This window comes from Pelecanus crispus, chromosome 5 (assembly GCF_030463565.1).
Source record: "Pelecanus crispus isolate bPelCri1 chromosome 5, bPelCri1.pri, whole genome shotgun sequence".
Taxonomy (NCBI): Eukaryota; Metazoa; Chordata; class Aves; order Pelecaniformes; family Pelecanidae; genus Pelecanus; species Pelecanus crispus.
This window is the reverse complement of record NC_134647.1, coordinates 36,141,046-36,161,038: the sequence shown is the minus strand read 5'-3', so window position 1 is coordinate 36,161,038 and position 19,993 is coordinate 36,141,046. Positions and strand designations below refer to the sequence as shown.

Genomic DNA, 19,993 nt, shown 5'->3' with positions numbered 1-19,993 from the left:
AGTAACTGGAATCATTTTGGTGATACCACACAGCATTTATTTCTCTGACAGGTGATTTTTCAACACTTGTAAACCAAGTACTGTCAGTGAGTGTAACAGCATTGAAGCAGTTTTTATTGAACAATTTATAGTTGCATTTACTAAGTTACTTTTTAAGATGCCAACCATCGTATCTTCTTTTTTAGTTTTGGCACCTTGATGGAATCTTCTTCAACTCTTTTTGAAATATCAATTCCAAGGGGAGCTCTAGAAAATAATAAAATGATGTATTTGTTAAAAATAAATAACATTATTGCCATATCACAGGGATGTGCAGGTTCACAGACTTTTTTTACAATGAGCATGGCAGTTAGTATTTTTGCAGATTCCCTGCACTGTAAAGCTGTGTGACCATTAAAATGGTCTGTCTGCGGTGGTACCTAGAAACATCTTTACACTGAGGAAATGTTGGCATTTGTAGCCATTCCAAATGCAGGGAAACACAGTTGTGATTTCAAAGCCATCTTTTGGGGACATTGTTTTATTTAGATTCTGATTTTAGTTGATAACTCATTTTACATCTCACTGATGAATGCAAGACACACTAGAGATTCACAGGTATCTCTTTATGTGATAAAGAATGTATAGCCTACAGCAAATAAAACTTAGTATTTTATTCAGTGAGATATATAAAGCAAGTCATTTTTGAAGAAGAGTATTTTATCATTTTTCATGTGAAAATTCTGAAACAATTTTTTTTTTGTCCTGAGACCTTGCAAGTCTGTTTTGCTGGAACTGGAAAGGGGAAAAACCTGAAAAAAATTTCAAGTTTAAGACCAGCTGGTACTTTTGAAATACTAGAACTTTGTTTGGCCTTATGTCAGGGATCTGCTTAAATCCATAGAACAAGTCTTACCTAACAAGTCATTAAAAAAATCAGTATTATCAGTTAAAAAAAAAAAAAAAGTAATCAGATGTTGTATGTCAAATTCTTTTTTTAAATTGATTGCTTATTAGGAATACCCAGTTTGACTTGGAGGATTTTGATTTATGCCTACAGTGACTGAGAAGCTAGGGGGAGTGTATTACAGCTTAACTTCCTCCAGTTTTCCTATAACACAGTGGTAATAGGAAAATACATAGAACTGTTCCAATGTATGGTAATTTAAGTTTCTGAGCCAAAACAAACATAGATGCCAGACGCAATCATTTGTATTTCACAACTACATTGAAAAGGAAGGTCTGGTAACTTTTAAAGCTTATATGCACTGCAAAGACACTCATCAGCTTCTGCTACTCTTTTTAGTCTACACCTGCTTCCACTTTCATTGACCATAGTGAATAAGCGAAGAAATACACTGTAAATGGAGTCACTTACTTCGGTTCATAGCGGATGCCTTCGGTACTATGTAAAACACCAAGTCCTGCACGTAACCTTTCCATGCCATTCCTAAGCAAGAAAGCAATTATGTAAAAGTGTATGTCATAACTATCTGAATATGTCTGTGTGGTTCAGGCACCGTAAACAGAAGTTTGATTCTGATGTCAACTTTTGAAGAACATTATAGAAACCCATGCAAAGAGAAACAACTCTTACCATGCAATCATAACACCATTATCAGTGCACAGTCTTGGAGGAGGACACAGAAAAGCAAAATCATTTGCATCTGCCAAAGTCTGTAGACCTTTTCGGATATACTGATTACTTGCAACTCCTCCTGATACAACCTGACAGCAGTTTCAAAAAGAAAAAAAGGCATTAACTCAAAAGTACTGATGGGTCACATTCAACCTAACATCCTATTTAAAAAAGGTTATCATATGAAGTTCTGAAGACAGCAATAAATAATACATTTGAAGATGAAAACCTGTCTTTGAAGATCAAAACATATCAGGCAAGAGTATGGTAAGTGAGCTTATTACGCTAAGAGATTACTGAATAAAAGCATGTTATAGCTAGAACAGCTGTCAAGTATTGGGGAACACTAGGTGAAATTATGTGGCCTAAATTTTTATAGAAGGTCAGATTAAATGGTAAGAAAATATTTTTCTAGCTTAAAACCAAGCTATGAAAGACTTTGTTAAAATACCAGGACTAAAGTAATATTCTATATATAAATATTTACAATAACATAATACATACTGACATCTTCCTCACCTGTCAAGGGAGAACATACAACAAGGCATCTGCATCTTCAAATGGTGTTTATACAGTCAAATATAAAAAGAAAAAAAAAAGTGTATACCCACCAAAGTTGCATTTTTTGATGATAATATGCTATTTTTTATGCAGAACAGCATGGCTCGATATGTCCGCTGGATAATATGAACAGCCACTGCATGCTGTACAGCAGCAGCAATATCCTTAACACAGGATAGGATCTCACCTTCTTGAATACCTATAAAAATGTACGATCAAATAGATTTTCCTGAGTGTAGGTCACCAAAAACATGGTTTATATCTGACTTTGTTTGAAAATACCTTCTTCTTTTTCTTTTTGTATAATGGCTCTATTGACAATGTTCTGAAGTCCAGAAAAAGAAAAATCACAGTTACGGTATTGTTGCATGGGAAGTCTGAACGTGTGCTGTTGCCGGTTTCCAGTTTGAGCCAAGTGCTCTATCGCCTTCCCCCCAGCCATGCTGTGGCACTCTGGGTGCTTTCTTAAAGAGAGTCTTCTTGCTACCTGAGGAGATAAACAACAGGCTTGGAATAGAGAGCTAAATTAATTCCTCCTGTAGCTGCATCACTATTTTAGTCTGTGGAGTAAAATTAGACACCACAAAATCCAATCCAACGTGAAATTACAAACAGGGCACAATAAAGACAAGACATACGCTGGCTGGATTTTTTATTTTTCTGGAGTAATTAGAAATGCAATTCTAGAACAATTTGGGCAAACATGAGGATCAATGAATTTTGCAGGAAACATTAATTACCCCATTTTTATGCTATAGGAAACACACACGGACTGCCATACTGTATTACCAAATAAACACGAACAAAGTTGGTTTCAACTTCCAACAATCTCCTTCCTGTCTTCACTCACTCCCCCACTTTTTTAATTAATACACACAAATACTGTTTAAAAAACTGCTAGTGTATGAGAACAAAACTGTAAGTGACCAATTTTACAGATTGTATTCAGTGACCCAGAAAACTTAAGATTCTGAAAGCCAAACCAGGCTTTTCAAACTGTACAAAAAAACTGTTAAGAAATGTTTTAATATGTATTGTTTTAAACCTGACAGCATCCTTTAAAATATCACTACCAGTCTTCTCTAATTCATACAACTCATTTGTATAATGGGTGTCAATGAAACTTCCGACACCAATTTTGGTTGTCTATTTTCTAAAAATATAATTAACTTACATGTGTTACAACTGATGCTATGCATCAGTTTAACTGCCTATTGTGTCTTAAATCTATGGTATTTCAAAACAGAAAAAAAAAAGTTAAGTAAAGCTCATATTGCACTGTATTACTGTGCTCGGGTTGATGATAAGACTACCATTATGTAGTATAACTGCAATAAAAAGGAAAAAAAAACAGATTCACTTATGTAAGGAAGTATTACCTTATCCAGCATGTCACCTGGTGCTATATCTATGGACTGTCCGAGCAGAAGGAAATCTGAAACTCCTTGTGCTACTGCCAAGATGCAGTGGCCTCCCGAGAGTAAAAGAACTAAGAAGGGAAATTCCACGTGATGTGTCAGTCGGATGGTCAGTGCGTGAGCCTCCATGTGATGAATGGGTATGAACGGCTTCTGGTACCTGTTCACCAAGTTCAGGCTGTACTGCAGCCCCACTTCAAGGCTTAGCGCAAGTCCTGGTTTTACCGTAGTTGCAATAGCTGCAAGTTCATGTACAGAAACTCCACTGACACTAAGTGCTTCTTTTACTACTTGCTCGATGTTTTCTCTGTGAAGTTGCTGTGCTACCACAGGAATTATTCCACCTGCCCTAGTGAAAACAAAGAATTACGACACATTTGTATTTCGTAACAGGTAGAATGGCATAAAAATAGATTTTAAACACCTCTGAACCTTGCCATATCCTGCCCATTTTCTTAGTACATTTTCAAATGCCTTGTTTAGTGCAAAGGGCATCTATGCACCAAAGACAGCGTAATTATCACTGGGAGGTCAGAGAAGAATGTAACTTGCCCCTTTTTTGGTACACATACCTCTTAAATGTATCTCAACTCTGATCCAGAACAACGTCTGTAACTTAATATTCACAACCCCTCACTTCTCAGTTAACGTACTTAGCCACCAACGCCTACCTTTGATTAATTTTCCCTTAAAAAATTTTAGACATTTGGTGGTTTTAACAGTAACAATGACTTCATCTTTAATTCAAGCTAGGTAAGTAATGTCTCTTTTTGAAATAAAGTACTGGGGGAAACTTGTGAAATGCACGGCATTTCTTTCCTCACCCTTAGTAATACCTCAAGCAGAATGTGGTATGGCCCAAGAGGTAGGTCTTTACGCCTACCCACTTCTTACTGAGTTTTCTGGAGGAGAGAAGACATTCACACAGACGGTATTACAAGTAAGAATAACAATAAAATCATTATTAAGGCAAAAGCTCCAAGAGAAGTATATTCTTACTGTAAATGGACTTCCTTCTGACAGCGCAGTGCTTCTCCCAGAATGTTGCCGGCGTCGTCCACCACGGCAGCACCGGTGTCATCACAGCTCGTCTCTATTCCCAAGACTAGTTTCCGAAGATGCTGTTTTCCAGCGTGAGCAGAGCTGCTTCTCAGCCACGCAGCTCGGCCGTGTTTAACTGATTTCAAAAGGCTTTTGGTGATGCTGTTCATTGTTAAAAATCAATCTGGTAGTTCTGTCTAGAAAAGAAATGTACAGTTTATTGTCACTGGAGCGTTTTCAAGCATGTGCTCTGGTTTGATTTTCTGAAGAGGTGGTAATACTTTTAAAGTTACGAATGACCATAAATGATTTTTAAGACCCTAAGGAAAAAAAAAAAAAATCTAAGAGATGGGAGCTAGAAGTCTTTGTTTTACCTTAATCATGCTTCAAGAGAGTTCTTCAAGATTTTTAAGACCCTAAGAATAAAAAATAATTCAAGAGTGGGGAGCCAGTGGTCTCTGTTTTACCTTAATCATGCTTCAAGAGAGTTCTTCGAGATTTTTAAGACCCTAAGAATAAAAAATAATTCAAGAGTGGGGAGCCAGTGGTCTCTGTTTTACCTTAATCATGCTTCAAGAGAGTTCTTCGAGATTTTTAAGACCCTAAGAATAAAAAATAATTCAAGAGTGGGGAGCCAGTGGTCTCTGTTTTACCTTAATCATGCTTCAAGAGAGTTCTTCGAGATTTTTAAGACCCTAAGAATAAAAAATAATTCAAGAGTGGGGAGCCAGTGGTCTCTGTTTTACCTTAATCATGCTTCGAGAGAGTTCTTCAAGATTTTTAAGACCCTAAGAATAAAACATAATTCAAGAGTGGGGAGCCAGTGGTCTCTGTTTTACCTTAATCATGCTTCGAGAGAGTTCTTCGAGATTTTTAAGACCCTAAGAATAAAAACTAATTCAAGAGTGGGGAGCCAGTGGTCTCTGTTTTACCTTAATCATGTTTCAAGAGAGCTCTTCGAGATTTTTAAGACCCTAAGAATAAAAACTAATTCAAGAGTGGGGAGCCAGTGATCTCTGTTTTACCTTAATCATGCTTCAAGAGAGCTCTTCGAGATTTTTAAGACCCTAAGAATAAAAACTAATTCAAGAGTGGGGAGCCAGTGATCTCTGTTTTACCTTAATCATGCTTCAAGAAAGCTCTTCGAGATTTTTAAGACCCTAAGAATAAAAAATAATTCAAGAGTGGGGAGCCAGTGGCCTCTGTTTTACCTTAATCATGCTTCAAGAGGGCTCTTCGAGATTTTTAAGACCCTAAGAATAAAAAATAATTCAAGAGTGGGGAGCCAGTGGCCTCTGTTTTACCTTAATCATGCTTCAAGAGAGCTCTTCACCCGTGCTTGCCGCGTACGGTGCTTCCCGCCGTCCTAAGGAGGGGACACAAACCACAGCGTAAACCCGCGACCCGCGGCAGAACCGCAGCGCGGCGGGCCCGCCGTGGCCCCAGCGCCCAGCGTGGTTGCCAGCTGCTGGCAGCTTTGTCCCTCGCTGGCCTCTTTGCTCCTTCATCCTCAGAGGCCGCCTTCCACCCTCAGCAGCCCGACGGAACCGCCTCACGCCGGCGGCGGGTGATGGCGGAAGGTGCAGCCCGGCCCCGGCCCCGGCCCCGGCCCCGGCCCCGGCCGCCCGGCCCCGCCGGGCGCAGCCATGTTTGTCACCGCGCACTCGCACTGTAACCCTGTATCGCGATTGATCGCCACCTTAGGAGGCCCCTCGCCCCCCCCCCCCCCCCCCCCCGCCTTTCCCAGAGGCACCTTTCCGCCCCGCAGGCGGACACGGCCGGGCCCGGGGCCGAGGCCGGGGCCGGGGGTCGGGGCCCGGGGTCGGGCCCCCCCGCCTTCCTACCGGGCCAGGCTGCGGCCCTCTCCCGCCCGCCGCCGGGTCACGGGGCGCGGCTCCCCGGGGCCGGCGCAGGCCCGCAGCGGGCCGAGCCGGGCTGAGCCGAGCCGAGCCGAGCCGGGCCGCAGCCCGCCGGCCCAGCGGAGCCGAGCGGGTGCCGCCGGGGCCGGCTGTGACAGACGCTGCGCTCCCGCCTCCCTGGAAGGCGGACAAGAAAAGGCAGCCGCCGGCGGGCGGAGAATGTTAATGCCGCAAGCCAAGAGCTTCGTCCAGCCGCCCCACGGCAGCCCTGCCCCGTTACCTGCGGTCCCGCCGCTACCCAGCGCGCGCCGCCGCCCCTCTGCCCCGAGCAGTTCGGTCCGTGCCTGAAAACCCTTGCCGCTGGTACACAAAACAGTGATTTTTCAAAAGGCTCGCATAGCCTTGCCATGGCCATTATTTAAAAATTTGCCAGTTACCGCTTTCCGTACAAACAACACGATTACTTCCAGTTGTTAGGAATTTCATAACTCAGTACCTTTTTTTAAACGGCATCTTTATTGATAAAGTAAATATCCAGAAAAATTCTTTTAGCAAGAAAAGAAATACGCCACTGTCGGCTTTTCTCTTTTTTGCGCCTTTTTTTTTTTTTTTTCCAGCTCACTGGCTGTCAACTGCAACCAAAATGTAAATCAAGTCTTAAATTGAGTCTTCTGTTAAATCTGAGCCAGTTTTGGCTGGCAGACATACGACAGACTTCAATATTAATCCTTTTTCCAAAATAGAGAAATAAGTGCTCAGAGTTCTAGATGTACCTCCTTCACTCTATTTCCAGAGTTGATTATATATGATTACTCCGTACCACGCAGTACCCCTAAAACACAGCATTCCTCCACATCTCCAAGACATGCAAATTATCTATACCTTTTTCTGAAAAAGCGTACAGTTAGTCCATGTGATCTGCCTATTCACCTACTTCTAGTTTGGCTTCTATTGTAACTTACGACCTACACAGAGTTTCTCTTGCGTGTTCTGACATTGTTGCTCTACAATGGAGCTGCCTCTCCCACCACACCAGCAGCCCTTTCCTCCACCACTACAGGCCTCTCAGCTACTGAAAAATAACCCATCACACAAGTATCAGAGAAAATAGTAAAAAATCCACACCTTAAAAGAAATTTCAGGTTTTCAGGATGTCCCATTTACACATAGAAAAGTCAGTATCCTGGTAGGCAAAATGAAATAAACACGACAGTAGCAACTTGTAAAAGCGTACATAAACTGAGCTATCAAGTTGATGTAGAAACCCCCTGAGCTGACAGTTAAGGACTTTCTTCGGTCTTTGTGACAAAAAAAAAAAAAATCACAAGAACAGATAAGGCATGGATTACGCCATCAGTTTATGCTAGCCGTCACAGTATTTACTGTGAGACAAACTTTTACAACGCAGTTAACAAGCACAACCACCTACAATCCATACAGCAGAAACTAGCTACTTTCACTTAATCTAAGAATGCGGCCTCACCAGTCCTTGGCTTTTCTATGTAGTTACCATTTGCATTATGGTTGACTGGGTATTTGTGAAATGCTACCCTCCATTTCAACTGTTATTCGCACCTTCCTTACAAGTCACTGTTGCCAGGGACTGCATCAGCCAGGCATATGTAACAGTCTTAGTGGTGATTACACTTTAGAGCTGGGCTTGCCCAGTTCTTCATGGAAATCTTTCTTCTAGAGGTTTCTGATTCACATTTAAGTATTTGAAGGTATCTTCTCATAAACTCAACCTTCATCCCAGACAATGCTGCAGGAAGCAGGAACTGTATCTCAGATGTAAAAGCATCTCTCATTGAATATGATTAGATACACGGCACAGCAGACTACCCGTTCCCTTCACCTGGGGAGCACCAGTAGCCGTGTCAGGGGCAGTCAGTGTCAAACCTTCTGCTTAGTATTTATTGATGCCAAAGATTCGAACGCCATGCAACTGTGGCAGCTTGGGGATAAGCACAGTCAGGAGAGAGGTTGTGTTGAGAATGAAGTGTGTTGGATCATACTTTGTGTAGAAACTCGCCAGGAAGTACCTGCAGGAGAAAAGGGAGAAAGCTTAGCTGGCAACACCCTTGTCTAAAAAATAAAAAAGCAAAGCATAAATTGAAAAAAGTGCATTAGTAACCAGTCATATTTTACTGATTAACAACTGATCTATTCCTGTATTAAATATCTCACCTGAGGTTCTAGAATATCTACAGCAAAACTGTATGGCCTAAGTCTCTTCTTCCCATACTTCTCAAGGTGCTAAAAAGCAACTCTTGGCTACTATCTTCCTCCAGCATTTCTCCCCACCTCTCAAGTTGGAGTCTCTGACTTCTGCAGCTACAAGCCTGATTTGTGACACAGGTTTTAAATGGTGTAAGATCTGTTACCAAAATACTCAACAGTTCTGCTACCCTAGCAAGCTCAGTGACAAAGCATTTGACATTTTTCAGTGCAAAAATCAACTATGCTGAGCACATCTGTGACTGGCATGATTTTAAAATGCTTCCCGTCTGGCAGACATTCCCAGCACATTTTTCTTTTAAGTTAGTCCACAACCTGTTCAACTGGAAGAATAAGGAAATGTGCCTCAGAAAATCCAATTCACTACCAACTTCTTTATGCTTTGAGCCAGTAATTTCATTTCGTTCTTTGCAAAAACCAGTCACAGAAATGAGGCTATCAGATTGTTGGTTTTGTTTTTTTCCCAGCAAAATGGAGGTGTTTATTCAGCTACTGATGCGTCATTAGTGCATGAAGAGAACCATACGCAAGTGTTAGGAATACAAAATTCCCACTGGAAAGTGGGAAGCTATCTTGGAAGAAAAAGAGGATTTTTTTTAGGAGTTCTATATATTTTTTTCAGTTTCTATCCTTTGTGAACCAAATTTCTAAACATGATGCAGGATCTTCCCTCCCTCTGCCTCCCACCATGCACGTGGACAACTTCCTTAAAGGAAAAAAAGAAAGACTTTTTAGAGTTGGAGATTAAATCCGCATCTGATTTCTTTTAGTTACACAACCATACATTTGTCAACAGAGACAGGCGGGGTAGAATTTCTCAAGTATTTACACAACTAGTGTAACAGAAGACAATCTGTACAAAGCAAAACTGACGTGCAAAATCCTGGATCCCATTCAGTGAGGACTGCCACATTCCCCGTAACTCACAAGTTGCAAAACAGTTAATAAATGCTGTCATGTGCATGCGCTAAAGGCAATTAGTTTAGGTTTTCAATATTTATGACTTCACAATCTCTTAAAGAACTTCAAGAGTTAACAGCAAGTTTTCCTCATAACGTTTCTAATCTTTAAAACCTGCCCCCTTAATAACTGTTTACAAACTTCAACTTCAGTAAGTCAATCAGTGTTGAAAGCTGCAGTAAGAAAGATTGTTGATTATATGGCCTGTAAATATGTACTCCCTACCTCTGTGATGTAGAAACAAACAAGCAAGCAAAAAAGGAAAGAAAATGCTTTTAGAAGGTAAATTGCAACTCATTTGGTTGCAGCTTTTGAAATCATGGTTTTATGATTCAATTAACTCATAATATGGTTTTGAACTCACAGAATTATAGGAGAGATTGTGAAGAATTTTCTTGAAGATGTAAATTGTACTCCATAATCCAGTTGTTCCCAGTGTGTTAGTAGCCTAGCTTTCCCCTGATCAGGTGTTTCAAAAGGAGTTCCCTTTACTGCATGCAAAAACACATACATTCCCTGGGGAAAACAAAAAGTGAATACAGTGGCATTTTTAGCTGTATTTTTTTATGACTGTTACATTGTTCAATGCATTGTGAAAAAATAGAGAGTAAATGCATTCTCACCCAGAAGAGCTGCTAGCCTGTAATGACAAATTATAAAAGAGGAAGGAAGAGACAAGAAGTGATTTGCCCGAGGTTGTGCAGCCAGTGGCACAGTCAGAATTAAAGCCACAGTCTATGTGACATCCCATCCACTGCCTTGTCTTGTATGTTAGATGGCAAAAATTGCATGAAATCAACAGAATTTTAACAAGCACTGTAACGAGTTTAGGGCTGCCAATTTATGTTACTGCTTTCCTAAGACAGTGTTAAATGAGGTACAAGGTAGACTCTGCACAAAGCAAAAAACGTATCTACGAATACTGGCAATATGACAAGAACTTTCAAAAGCTTTCTCAGCCCCCCAGTAGCTTCAAATACTTAGAAGCTGACTACCAGCAATCTGTTGAATACCATCTGTCCATCTCTTCACTGCTTCTCCTTAACCACACCGGCCTGTTCTTTGCTGTTTTTTTCTATTCGATGGGAGCATGCCATGTCTGGTCTGTTCTAAAAGATCAATTTGGGCCCAAAGATCAATCAGACAGGGGAGCCCACCCTCTTCCAGTTTTAACAAACATACTTTTTCTATCAAAGAGCAAGAGTATCTATCAGAAAATACCAAAGACTTCCATTTTCTTTCTTTCAGGTGTGTTCATTTCTTAGGCACATACAGAAATTTTTATAGAAAGCTTTATATAGAAAACCCACGTTTCTTCTGAATTCTTATGAAGGAGGTGAAAGTTGAGCAACTCCCTTCACATGTACTTCCACTTTTTTTTGGAACAGCCCCCTGACTGGAAGCCTATTAACCTAAGAGAATTAATTTGCTTAATTAATTTTTCAATTCATTATGTTTGCAGCATCTCAGTTTTAACAATTTAACCAAAAAGGCACTTTTAGGACAGATCCAGATGTGCTTACTACACATTTTATATCACACTGGTACTTGCAGAAAGGACGGCCAAAAATGCTTTCAAGGTCAGCTAAGATTTTTCCATTAGTGGAAATCCAAGATTTTTTTGTTTGTCAACAATTCAAGGATTTGTTTCCAAAAAAGTGCCATTTAAATGCTGAAATATCCAAAAGTGCAGTTTATACTCATCTTCTAGTGTTCTGCTAGAAAACTACTTGCCAGTGCATTCTCTGTGTTGCCATTATAGCTACTCGCAATGAATTCGGTACAGCATTTCAGAAATATTTAGTAATACTTGTCTCTGCCAACATCTTCTGAAGTCAGGCATGTCTGAGCCTGTCAAAGATAACGTACAAAATGCTATAATGATGCTTACAATCCCACTATTACTTTTAAATCTAGCTACAAAACCAAAAAGCTCAAATTAAAAACAAAAAAAATCTTTTTTTGTAGGATCCTAGAGGATATTATCCAACCTCAGTCTTTGAAGTGAACTATCATTTTCCTAAATAAGGAAGAAGCTGTCTTTTTGTCAAGACTTCTTTGCTGTTAATCTTGGAAAGCTGAGTTAGCAAACCTCAAGTATGATGTAAATTGCTGGATTATGGCCCTCTTTGCTCTAAGCTTGGCAGGACCAATATACATACTTGCATTACTTTAAATGATTACAACAAAATTATACCATCTTGGGGAGAGGAGGCAGAAAGATTCTTAAGGTCTTCAGCTTCCAAATCCTTTTGCATAAAAAAGTCATCATGCAAATCACAACCCACTGAATAACAAATGGTTTCAGGGCCTGGGTCAAGGCAGTCCAGTTTTTCCCATTGCTTTCAAATAAGATTTTTCTAATGTCATACATAGTGACAAAATTGTATGCTGAAGGCATTCTGAGCTAAAATTTATCTAGCTTGACCAGAAATCAAAGCAAGAAGAACACAAATGTTTCTGTCCAAGGAAACAGATAAAGTGCTGAAATTAAACATTTTGGGATACTAACAGATTTATGTAGAAACAGCAGTAGATGATATCCAAGCATTAAAAATGTAATATATTTTATGGACTCAGCACAGCTCTCTAATAATACACAAAACACTGTAAAAGTCCTTTGGCATGATGATTTTATGTTTGCAAGATTCTAGCTTAATTAAATGCCTTTTAAAGAATACGTAAAATATGTAAGGAATATTTCACATCTTTTGTGTTTAAACCCAAAGTGATCATGTATCACTTCTCCTCCCAAAACCAGCCAACTCATTTCATAGTGGATAAGCCAAGTAGAGGTGGTGTTTTGGCTAGCTGGATTTCATTATCCACACAGCCTGGCTGTTCTTCTCTTCTCTTGCTACTAAAAATAAATACATATGAACAACTTTTCAAATTTCGTTATGCGAGAGAGTACTTACCAGGTTGTGAATCACATTTGTTAAAGTCCAGGCGACAGGGACGCTAAAGAAAGGAATGCTGAGCAAGACAATGTGCAGCATGCCAACTCCGAGCGCGTACGTCAGCCACATTCCACGACTGTTCATCACCCGCGTGTTTGGATTTACCTCGCTGTGGGCAACTCCTACGTTCATTTTTACCCTATAAAACAGAACTGTTTGAAGATTGAGACTACTGTTATAGAGAAGTACTTAACGTATGCAATTTTCGAAGTTGGGAAAAGGCCGTTTTAAATAAGCAAGTCTGAAAGGAACACAGTGCATAAGCAAAGATGTACCTCAAGATCTTCAAAGTATGGTTCATGGAGAAGCCAGTACTAAAGGGCTGTTGGGAACTGGTTTTTTGAAAAAGCCTGAACAAATAAAACCCACAAGCCTGCTACAGAAGGGACATTTTAAAAAAAGTAGTAAGGTGTGCTGTTAGAAGCTGAAGTTGCAAACCTGTAAGAAACCAAGCTTTGTAACTTTTGTTACTTTTGAAATTGCTTTCTCCATCCACGACAATATCCGCAGCTCTTTTCCACTTCCTGTATCAGACAATTTTCCTCCTGTTTCTTCTTCATGTAATGGCTAATGGAAGAATTCTGCATATACCAATTGCCCAGCCACCTACTGCCAGAAAGAACGAATAAGGACTAATTTATGCCTGCTTTTCTTGCAGCAGAGTACAGTTTTCAGATTTTCCTCCTCTCCCTACCTGTTAGTTTTCAGACAGGCATTTGTGTCTTTCACATCTGGCTGAAATTAGCCAACGGGTTCAAAAGTTTTCTAAGTGACAGACATACGCAAAGATACACAGAACAATTTCAGAGTGCCGATTTCTTCAGGAGATTGACAGAACATAGTGGAGGTGACACTCTTGTCCTGTGGTACTAAAATTTGTAATGATAATTAAAAATCCTCGTCGCAGACTTCATGCTCACGTGATCTGTAAGACTATTTATATTCATTTATGGGACTGGGACGGGGACTTTTTAACTTTCTTCTAAATCAGTCTACAAAAGCGTCGTTTAACCAGCAAAAACAGTTAGCTTTTGGTAGGAAGCTTGTTTTTTATACTTGCTTAGTGCTGTAAAACACCCTTAATGCCCAAGTATTTTGCGCTATTAACTGTAGGCCGCAGAATAAAAACTAGATGCGATGAACCCGAAACTGAACCGGGGCAACGCTGATTTTAATCAATACTTTTGTGGCAAAGTATTTCCAAACGTGCGTATGCAGGGAACGCGTTCCCTGAGATGGGTGAAGCGAGACCGCTCCTCCCTCCCTGGCACCGCAGGTGAAGGAGTACCCAGACACACCTCCTGACACAGGCTGCCATCTCTTCCTATCTTTTCCTCACGCTTCTTATCTAATCAGATGGACACCTCCTCTCAGTTAGCTGTACCCTGTCTTGTCTCCCTCATCGCCAGGAGCCCAGCCGCACGAAAGAAGCGGGACGCTGTGCCCGCAGACCCCCCGCAGCTCGCCCCCGCAGGAGCCGGGGCCTCGCCGGAGACCCGCTTCGCTTCGCTTCCCTTCCCGGCCACGCACCCTGCGGGCTCCCCGGCACACCCCCTCCCGCCGCCCCGGCCCGCCGGGCCCCGCCGCTCGCCTGAGGGCCGGGCCGGGCCTGGCAGCAGCCGCCGGGCGCGCCGGGGCCTGCTGGCGAGCGGCGGCGGCGGCCCGGCCCGCCTGCCCGCCCGCCCCCCGAGCGCGGCCCCACCTTTCCGGAGACCCGCCGGCCCAAGCGCCGCCGGCCGCGCCGTGGCCGCAGCCGCCGAGGAGCAGGAGCGGAGCGCGGGCCGCCGGCCGCAGACCGAGCCCGCCGGCCGCCCCGTGGGCAGGGCTGCCGGCGAAGGGAGGGGAGGGGCCGGGCCGCCCGCACCGCCCCCAGCAGCGGCGGCGGCGGCGGGAGCGGGGGGCGCCGCGGACGCGCAGGTAGCGCAGCCCCGGGGCCCTGCGGAGGGCGGGCGCCCGGGAAGGGCGGAGGGGAGGGGAGAGGGGCGGTGTGGGGCAGCTGCCCGCCCGCCGCGGGAGGCGACGCCGCCGCCGCCGCCTGCCCCGAGGCCCCGGCCGAGGCGGGGACGCCGCTTCCCCCGGGCGGCTGGCGGCACCGCGGCGCGGCGGGAAGCGCTGCCGCTCCGGGCTGCGCGGGACGGGCCCGGGCCCGGGCCTGGGCCTACGCCTAGGCCTGGGCCTGGCGGGGCGCGGCGGCCCCCGAAGCGGGGCCGGGCCCGGGCGGGGGGCGAGGCCCGCTGGCCGCGGCGGTGGCCACGCGTCCCTCGCGGCGGTGGCTCCTCACGCCTCCCCTCGCCTCGCCCAGGGGCGCGCCGCCGGCGCTGCTCGGCGCGGCCCCCCGTGCTTCCCCTAGCGAAAAGCAGAACCGGGAACTGGGGGCCGCTCGTGTGGGTCTAGGTAAACTCGGGGGTGACCGTCTGCAGGTTTTATCTGTAGCTTTCCTCCACTTTCTTTTTTTTTTTTTTTTTTCCCATAAACTGGAGAATTACCTGAGTACGTGTTCTGGTGGACTTGCAAGAAAGGTGGTGACCATCTGCAGGTTTTATCTGTAGCTTTCCTCCACTTTCTTTTTTTTTCTCATAAACTGGAGAATTACCTGAGTACGTGTTCTGGTGGACTTGTAAGAAAGGTGGTGACCATCTGCAGGTTTTATCTGTAGCTTTCCTGCGCTTCCTTTTTTTTTTTTTTTTTTTTTCTCATAAACTGGAGAATTACCTGAGTACGTGTTCTGGTGGACTTGTAAGAAAGGTGGTGACCGTCTGCAGGTTTTATCTGTAGCTTTCCTCCACTTTCTTTTTTTTTTTTTTTTTTCCCATAAACTGGAGAATTACCTGAGTACGTGTTCTGGTGGATTTGCAAGAAAGGTGGTGACCATCTGCAGGTTTTATCTGTAGCTTTCCTCCGCTTTCTTTTTTTTTCCCATAAACTGGAGAATTACCTGAGTACGTGTTCTGGTGGATATGTAAGAAAGGTGGTGACCATCTGCAGGTTTTATCTGTAGCTTTCCTCCACTTTCTTTTTTTTTTTTTTTTTCCCATAAACTGGAGAATTACCTGAGTACGTGTTCTGATGGACTTGTAAGAAAGGTGGTGACTGTCTGCAGGTTTTATCTGTAGCTTTCCTCCACTTTCTTTTTTTTTTTTTTCCCCCATAAACTGGAGAATTACCTGAGTACGTGTTCTGGTGGACTTGTAAGAAAGGTGGCTGTTGGAGTGGGGTTTGGGTGCTGCTCTCAAAATTTGCAAGGCTGCAACTACGAAGTTCAAGGAGTTTTTGTTCACAGTTCACCTGATGGCGTGCAGTGTTACAGCTATTCAGAGAGCCCCTGCCGCTGGGGTGCCTGACTTTGTTTAGAGGGGTGTAGAAGGATTATGCTGGCAATGGTGCTCAAACACAGAAAATACTACACCTTCCCGCTGAGCGCAGATTATAATATGTCCGGTCAGCGAAGAGTTACAGTAGTAACGTGGCTTGAGCTGAAATAGGTATCTTTTAGCTAAAAGTAATCGGGGGTTGGATGTATTTCCATAGGTGGGAAGTACCAGCGATCCCCCCCTGCCAGCAGGTGCCCCCGAGACGTGGCTAGCGTGGCTGTATAACCACAAGCCTCTGCGATGCAGCCGGCAGTGCTGCGTGGGGTGGCTTGGGTCCAGGGAAGGGGAGGGCACACCGGGGGCTGGCTCCTCTCCCAAACCACCTGCCTCATGCACACCTCAGAAAATTTGTCTTTGGGATCTGCAACGTTTTTATTTTAAGACCCTCCCTTGCCTCGGTCAGCATCTTTTGATAAAGATATCCAGTTCTGATCTGGCGCTTGTCATTAGTAAATCATGAAGCACTTGACACGGGAGTCCTGTGTAATGCGTGAGGAAACCTGCCTTCCTGAATGCGTGTACATGATTAATATTGGTCTGCCTTCAACAACACATGCCTTCCCATGCTCCTCTTCCCAGTTTGTTCGGTGGAAGACTGATTTGTCAGATCTTTTTAGCACATCTGAAAGGCAAACTCCCTTTTGGAATATAAAGAACAAGCATAAAGAGAAAACCTCTTTGTAGCTGGTTCTCATAAAAGTTTTAATGCTGCTTCCTCTTCAAAACACCGTACCTTTCTTCCACAAGTAACCACGGTTTTGCTTTGTCTTCTGTGTTTAAAGAGTGGCAGTCTTTAGAAGGATATCGAGGCAGAGAAGTGTCCTGTAATTGTTGTATCAGTTGCGTATAGCCTGCGGGATAGTGGTGCTCTGGGGTGTTGACCGCATTCCCTCACTGTGTCCTGACTGTGTTCGGAGGAAATCTGGGTTTGCTCCATTCCTCCACACATGCTCATATCCTAGGGACTGGTGCGAAGTGTGCGGTCGGTGTTCTCCAGCAGGCAGCTTGGACTGAATCGATGGGGCCGCCAGGACTGCCAGGATTGTTTGCCTTTCAATATAAATAACATTACATAACATAACCCAGTAAAGAGTGCTGCTGTGAAAAGAAGACACATTCCTTGTAGGACAGAGGGGAACCAAATTCTGAACCATTCTTGAGGCACAAAGAGCTGTCTAGCAATGGCCTTCCCCCCCCCCCCCCCCACATGCATGAAAACCTGTGGTTGAGTTCCTTGCGTCATGCTACAAGGATCAGCAGAGATTTTTCCTGGAGTTTGGTTGATTGTGTCTGCTTGGGTACAGCAATGCGTGCAAAATTTGCAGATCCACTTACAGTCTCTTCATGGTAGCGTGCCTCTGTAATGCAGCAGGAATTTTGTAACCCTTTGTAAGTGTTTTCAGTGATTTAAAAAAAAAAAAAAAAGCCTCTCCATTTGCTTATTATAATAGGAGGCATCTCCATTTTCAAGTGGAAGATGCAGAGACACAGAAATAAAGTGACCTGCCTGAGGGCATGCAGTAAGTCTGATCAGAAAGGCAAGGTTATAATTCAGAAGGTTGTGGTTTTTTTTTTTTTTTTTTTCTCTCATTATTGCCATTGAATGTAACTTTTGTCTCAGCACCACTGTGCTTCCTCCTCACTTCTTTCCCAACTTCCCAACTCCAAAACAGTTACCTTCAGGTTGTATTCATTCCATGAAATTTTGGGTACTGGGAATTGTACGTGCAACACAGCAGTGCTGAGCTCAGAAATTTTAAATGTAGGGAAGACATGATACAAGGAGTTTGTTAAAAAAGAAAAAAGTTAATAAAAGATTCAAAATTATTTTTTCTTCCCCCCCCCCCCGCCCTTCTGTGCTGGGATTGGACCTGATGCTGGGTTAATATCCTATCTGAAGACATTTCTAGCTAGCACTCTGGGTTACCATCTGGTCTGTCTACTCTGTTATAATTGCAAGATCACAACCACATGTTATACTAATTTACAGGAGAGATACTGTTTTGATCAATATATCTCTGAATTCTTAATTTTTTTCATTAGAATTTTAATCTGCTTAAAATAATGTTTTCCAGTCTAGACCTCTGGGTTCTGTTTCTTCCACAAGTCGAACTCCCACTGACTGCAGAGGAAGCTGGGTGCTACTGTACCCTGAAAATTACACTTTTTAGCTGTAATGTTATGTTTCGCCTACATTTAAAAGTTGCTGTAAAACAATTACTTAGAAATATATATTTGTAATGTGCCTTTTACATTCTTTATCTGTTATCTTTCTATGCAGCTTCTCTGACTCTTAATTCCACTATGAAACACCTGTCGGCAGAAACTGTTCGTCTCCTGTCAGGTTCTCAGGTGATTACATCAGTTGTCAGTGTGGTGAAGGAGCTGATAGAAAATTCCTTGGATGCCAGTGCCACAAATATTGATATTAAACTGGTAAGTCCTCTCTCTTTCTCTTACAAAGAATGATATAAAATAAGATGCAAGGAAAGTTGTTCCACTGTAAATATATTTTTGTAGGCTGCCGTGGTTTGGGGAATGGAAGGGTATTAATAGTATTTATACATACATACTTTAATCTCAAATAAAAATGGTCCAAAGTTGGTTTCCACTAATGTTTTTGAGGCCCCACTGAAACAGTAAAGTGTATTTGTGCTCCTGAGTGTATCTTGGGGGAAAAACCGTCAACTTCTTTAATACTTCTTTTCCTACTTACAAATTACTCTTTCTGACTAATAGCTTGTTTTAAAAGATGTTGGACTTAAGTTTCACTGCTAGCCTGGCATGTTTAATGCTCATTACAAAATATTGTCAGGAAGGTGAAAATGGAAACAGTGGAAAAGATTGATGGCCATGCTAGATGTTTTTGTAATATAAATTACCATATGGTCCCTAATTAGCATGGTGAGCTCTGGCTACTTCTAACATTTTATTTCTGTAAGTTGTTAAAAAAGTTGGCATATCGCTCAAGGAGAGTTTCTGAAAAAATAAATTGTTGCTTATAATAAAGAACTTGTGCTTTTTTTCCCAAATTGGGTAAAATGGCTAACTGATCAGCTTCCCTTGCTGCCATGAGTATTTCTGGTTTTGCAGTATTTTGTCAACAGCTGCATAGTAGCGGTATCCTACTTGGTAAGAAAGTGTGTTGTTACAGTCTGTATAAATGAATGTATCCAGAATTGCATCCAATTTCCTTTCCTGCAAATAACAGTGAATGTGTAAGCTATTCTTGAATTAAATGTTAGACAAATGCTCTTAATTAGGAGGGCAATTCAATTTCTGCTTGTTCCTTTGTCCATGTCACTGCCATCTTTTCTGAATGAGTTTCAAGTGTTTTCTATCTGAGTATGGTTTCCTGCAGATGCCAAGGAACGTGCTTATTTTTTATTTGCCTTAAGTGAGCTAAAGATACTCTGTCTTCACTATGGTCTGTGATGACCTCTATCTTCTCAATGTTTAGACTGCATAGTATCTTGCTTCATGAGTAACTCCAAAGCGAGTAGTGTGTACACAGTTCTGGGGATAAGGGTATCAGAATCAGATCCTGTGGGCCAATCAATAACTGCAAGAAGTCAACAGAAGGTTTTGGAGCTTTCAAAAATTGTTAGAACAAACCTTGCCTCCTTTGCTGGAGTGACAATATAAAGCCGTGCAGATAGCTGGAGGAGAAAGCTCTCTAATCAGCATGCGTTTCACAGTGCAAGAACCAGCTGTTTGCATAGTGAGAGGTCCCAAATCAATTTAAAAGAGCATTTTCAACCATTTCCAGTGCATGAGTCATCTGCACTACTGTTTACATGCATTGTCAGTTCAGCCCAATCCAAATCACTGTATTTCTAAAACAAAACATATAAACCTGGCTGTACACAAGTTGTCAGTGAGTAAATAAGATTTGCTGATTGTTCTTCTGTGGCTACTAGGGGCAAAGCGAAAACCTGCAATTTGCACAACTGTACACAGTAATACT

The 19,993-nt window shown here is 42.7% G+C and overlaps 3 protein-coding genes across 11 annotated transcripts in view; 1 reads left to right on the top strand and 2 right to left on the bottom strand.

Annotated features, from left to right (window-relative positions):
- Nucleotides 1–108: 108 nt before the first annotated feature.
- Nucleotides 109–5,687, bottom strand: OSGEPL1 (O-sialoglycoprotein endopeptidase like 1). 3 transcript variants are annotated; one of them, XM_075710845.1, is made up of 8 exons: nucleotides 5,664–5,687; nucleotides 4,597–4,835; nucleotides 3,559–3,946; nucleotides 2,462–2,666; nucleotides 2,230–2,378; nucleotides 1,577–1,707; nucleotides 1,358–1,429; nucleotides 109–246 (listed from the first exon to the last, which is right to left on the bottom strand). In XM_075710845.1, exons 2-8 carry the CDS (start codon nucleotides 4,806–4,808, stop codon nucleotides 153–155), a joined length of 1,251 nt encoding a protein of 416 aa, XP_075566960.1. In that variant the 5' UTR covers nucleotides 4,809–4,835; nucleotides 5,664–5,687; the 3' UTR covers nucleotides 109–152. The 3 variants fall into 3 exon arrangements, with proteins under 3 accessions (XP_075566960.1, XP_009484583.1, XP_075566961.1); XM_009486308.2 differs by lacking the exon at nucleotides 5,664–5,687 and adding an exon at nucleotides 5,013–5,040; XM_075710846.1 differs by lacking the exon at nucleotides 5,664–5,687 and having other exon boundaries at nucleotides 3,559–3,941; nucleotides 4,597–4,707.
- Nucleotides 5,688–5,946: 259 nt separating this feature from the next.
- ORMDL1 (ORMDL sphingolipid biosynthesis regulator 1) lies at nucleotides 5,947–12,821 on the bottom strand. Of its 2 annotated transcripts, XR_012831063.1 has the most exons (4): nucleotides 12,614–12,821; nucleotides 10,060–10,211; nucleotides 8,073–8,539; nucleotides 5,947–6,004 (listed from the first exon to the last, which is right to left on the bottom strand). XR_012831063.1 is itself a non-coding variant. In XM_009480474.2 (3 exons), the coding sequence occupies exons 1-3, from the start codon at nucleotides 12,785–12,787 to the stop codon at nucleotides 8,404–8,406; spliced, it is 462 nt and encodes a 153-aa protein (XP_009478749.1). In that variant the 5' UTR covers nucleotides 12,788–12,821; the 3' UTR covers nucleotides 7,012–8,403. The 2 variants fall into 2 exon arrangements, 1 of the variants encoding a protein (XP_009478749.1); XM_009480474.2 differs by lacking the exon at nucleotides 5,947–6,004 and having other exon boundaries at nucleotides 7,012–8,539.
- Nucleotides 12,822–18,307: 5,486 nt separating this feature from the next.
- PMS1 (PMS1 homolog 1, mismatch repair system component) overlaps nucleotides 18,308–19,993 on the top strand; it is a 45,554-nt gene continuing 43,868 nt past the window's right edge. For 4 of the 6 annotated variants that reach the window (XM_075710512.1, XM_009490760.2, XM_009490759.2 and 1 more), the window contains exon 1: nucleotides 18,325–18,462. In XM_075710512.1, coding sequence (XP_075566627.1) covers nucleotides 18,331–18,462 — 132 coding nt within the window. In that variant the 5' untranslated portion in view covers nucleotides 18,325–18,330. Of the gene's footprint in view, nucleotides 18,463–19,993 lie in introns of all 6 variants that reach the window. The other 2 variants (XM_075710511.1, XM_009490758.2) reach the window with 1 other exon arrangement.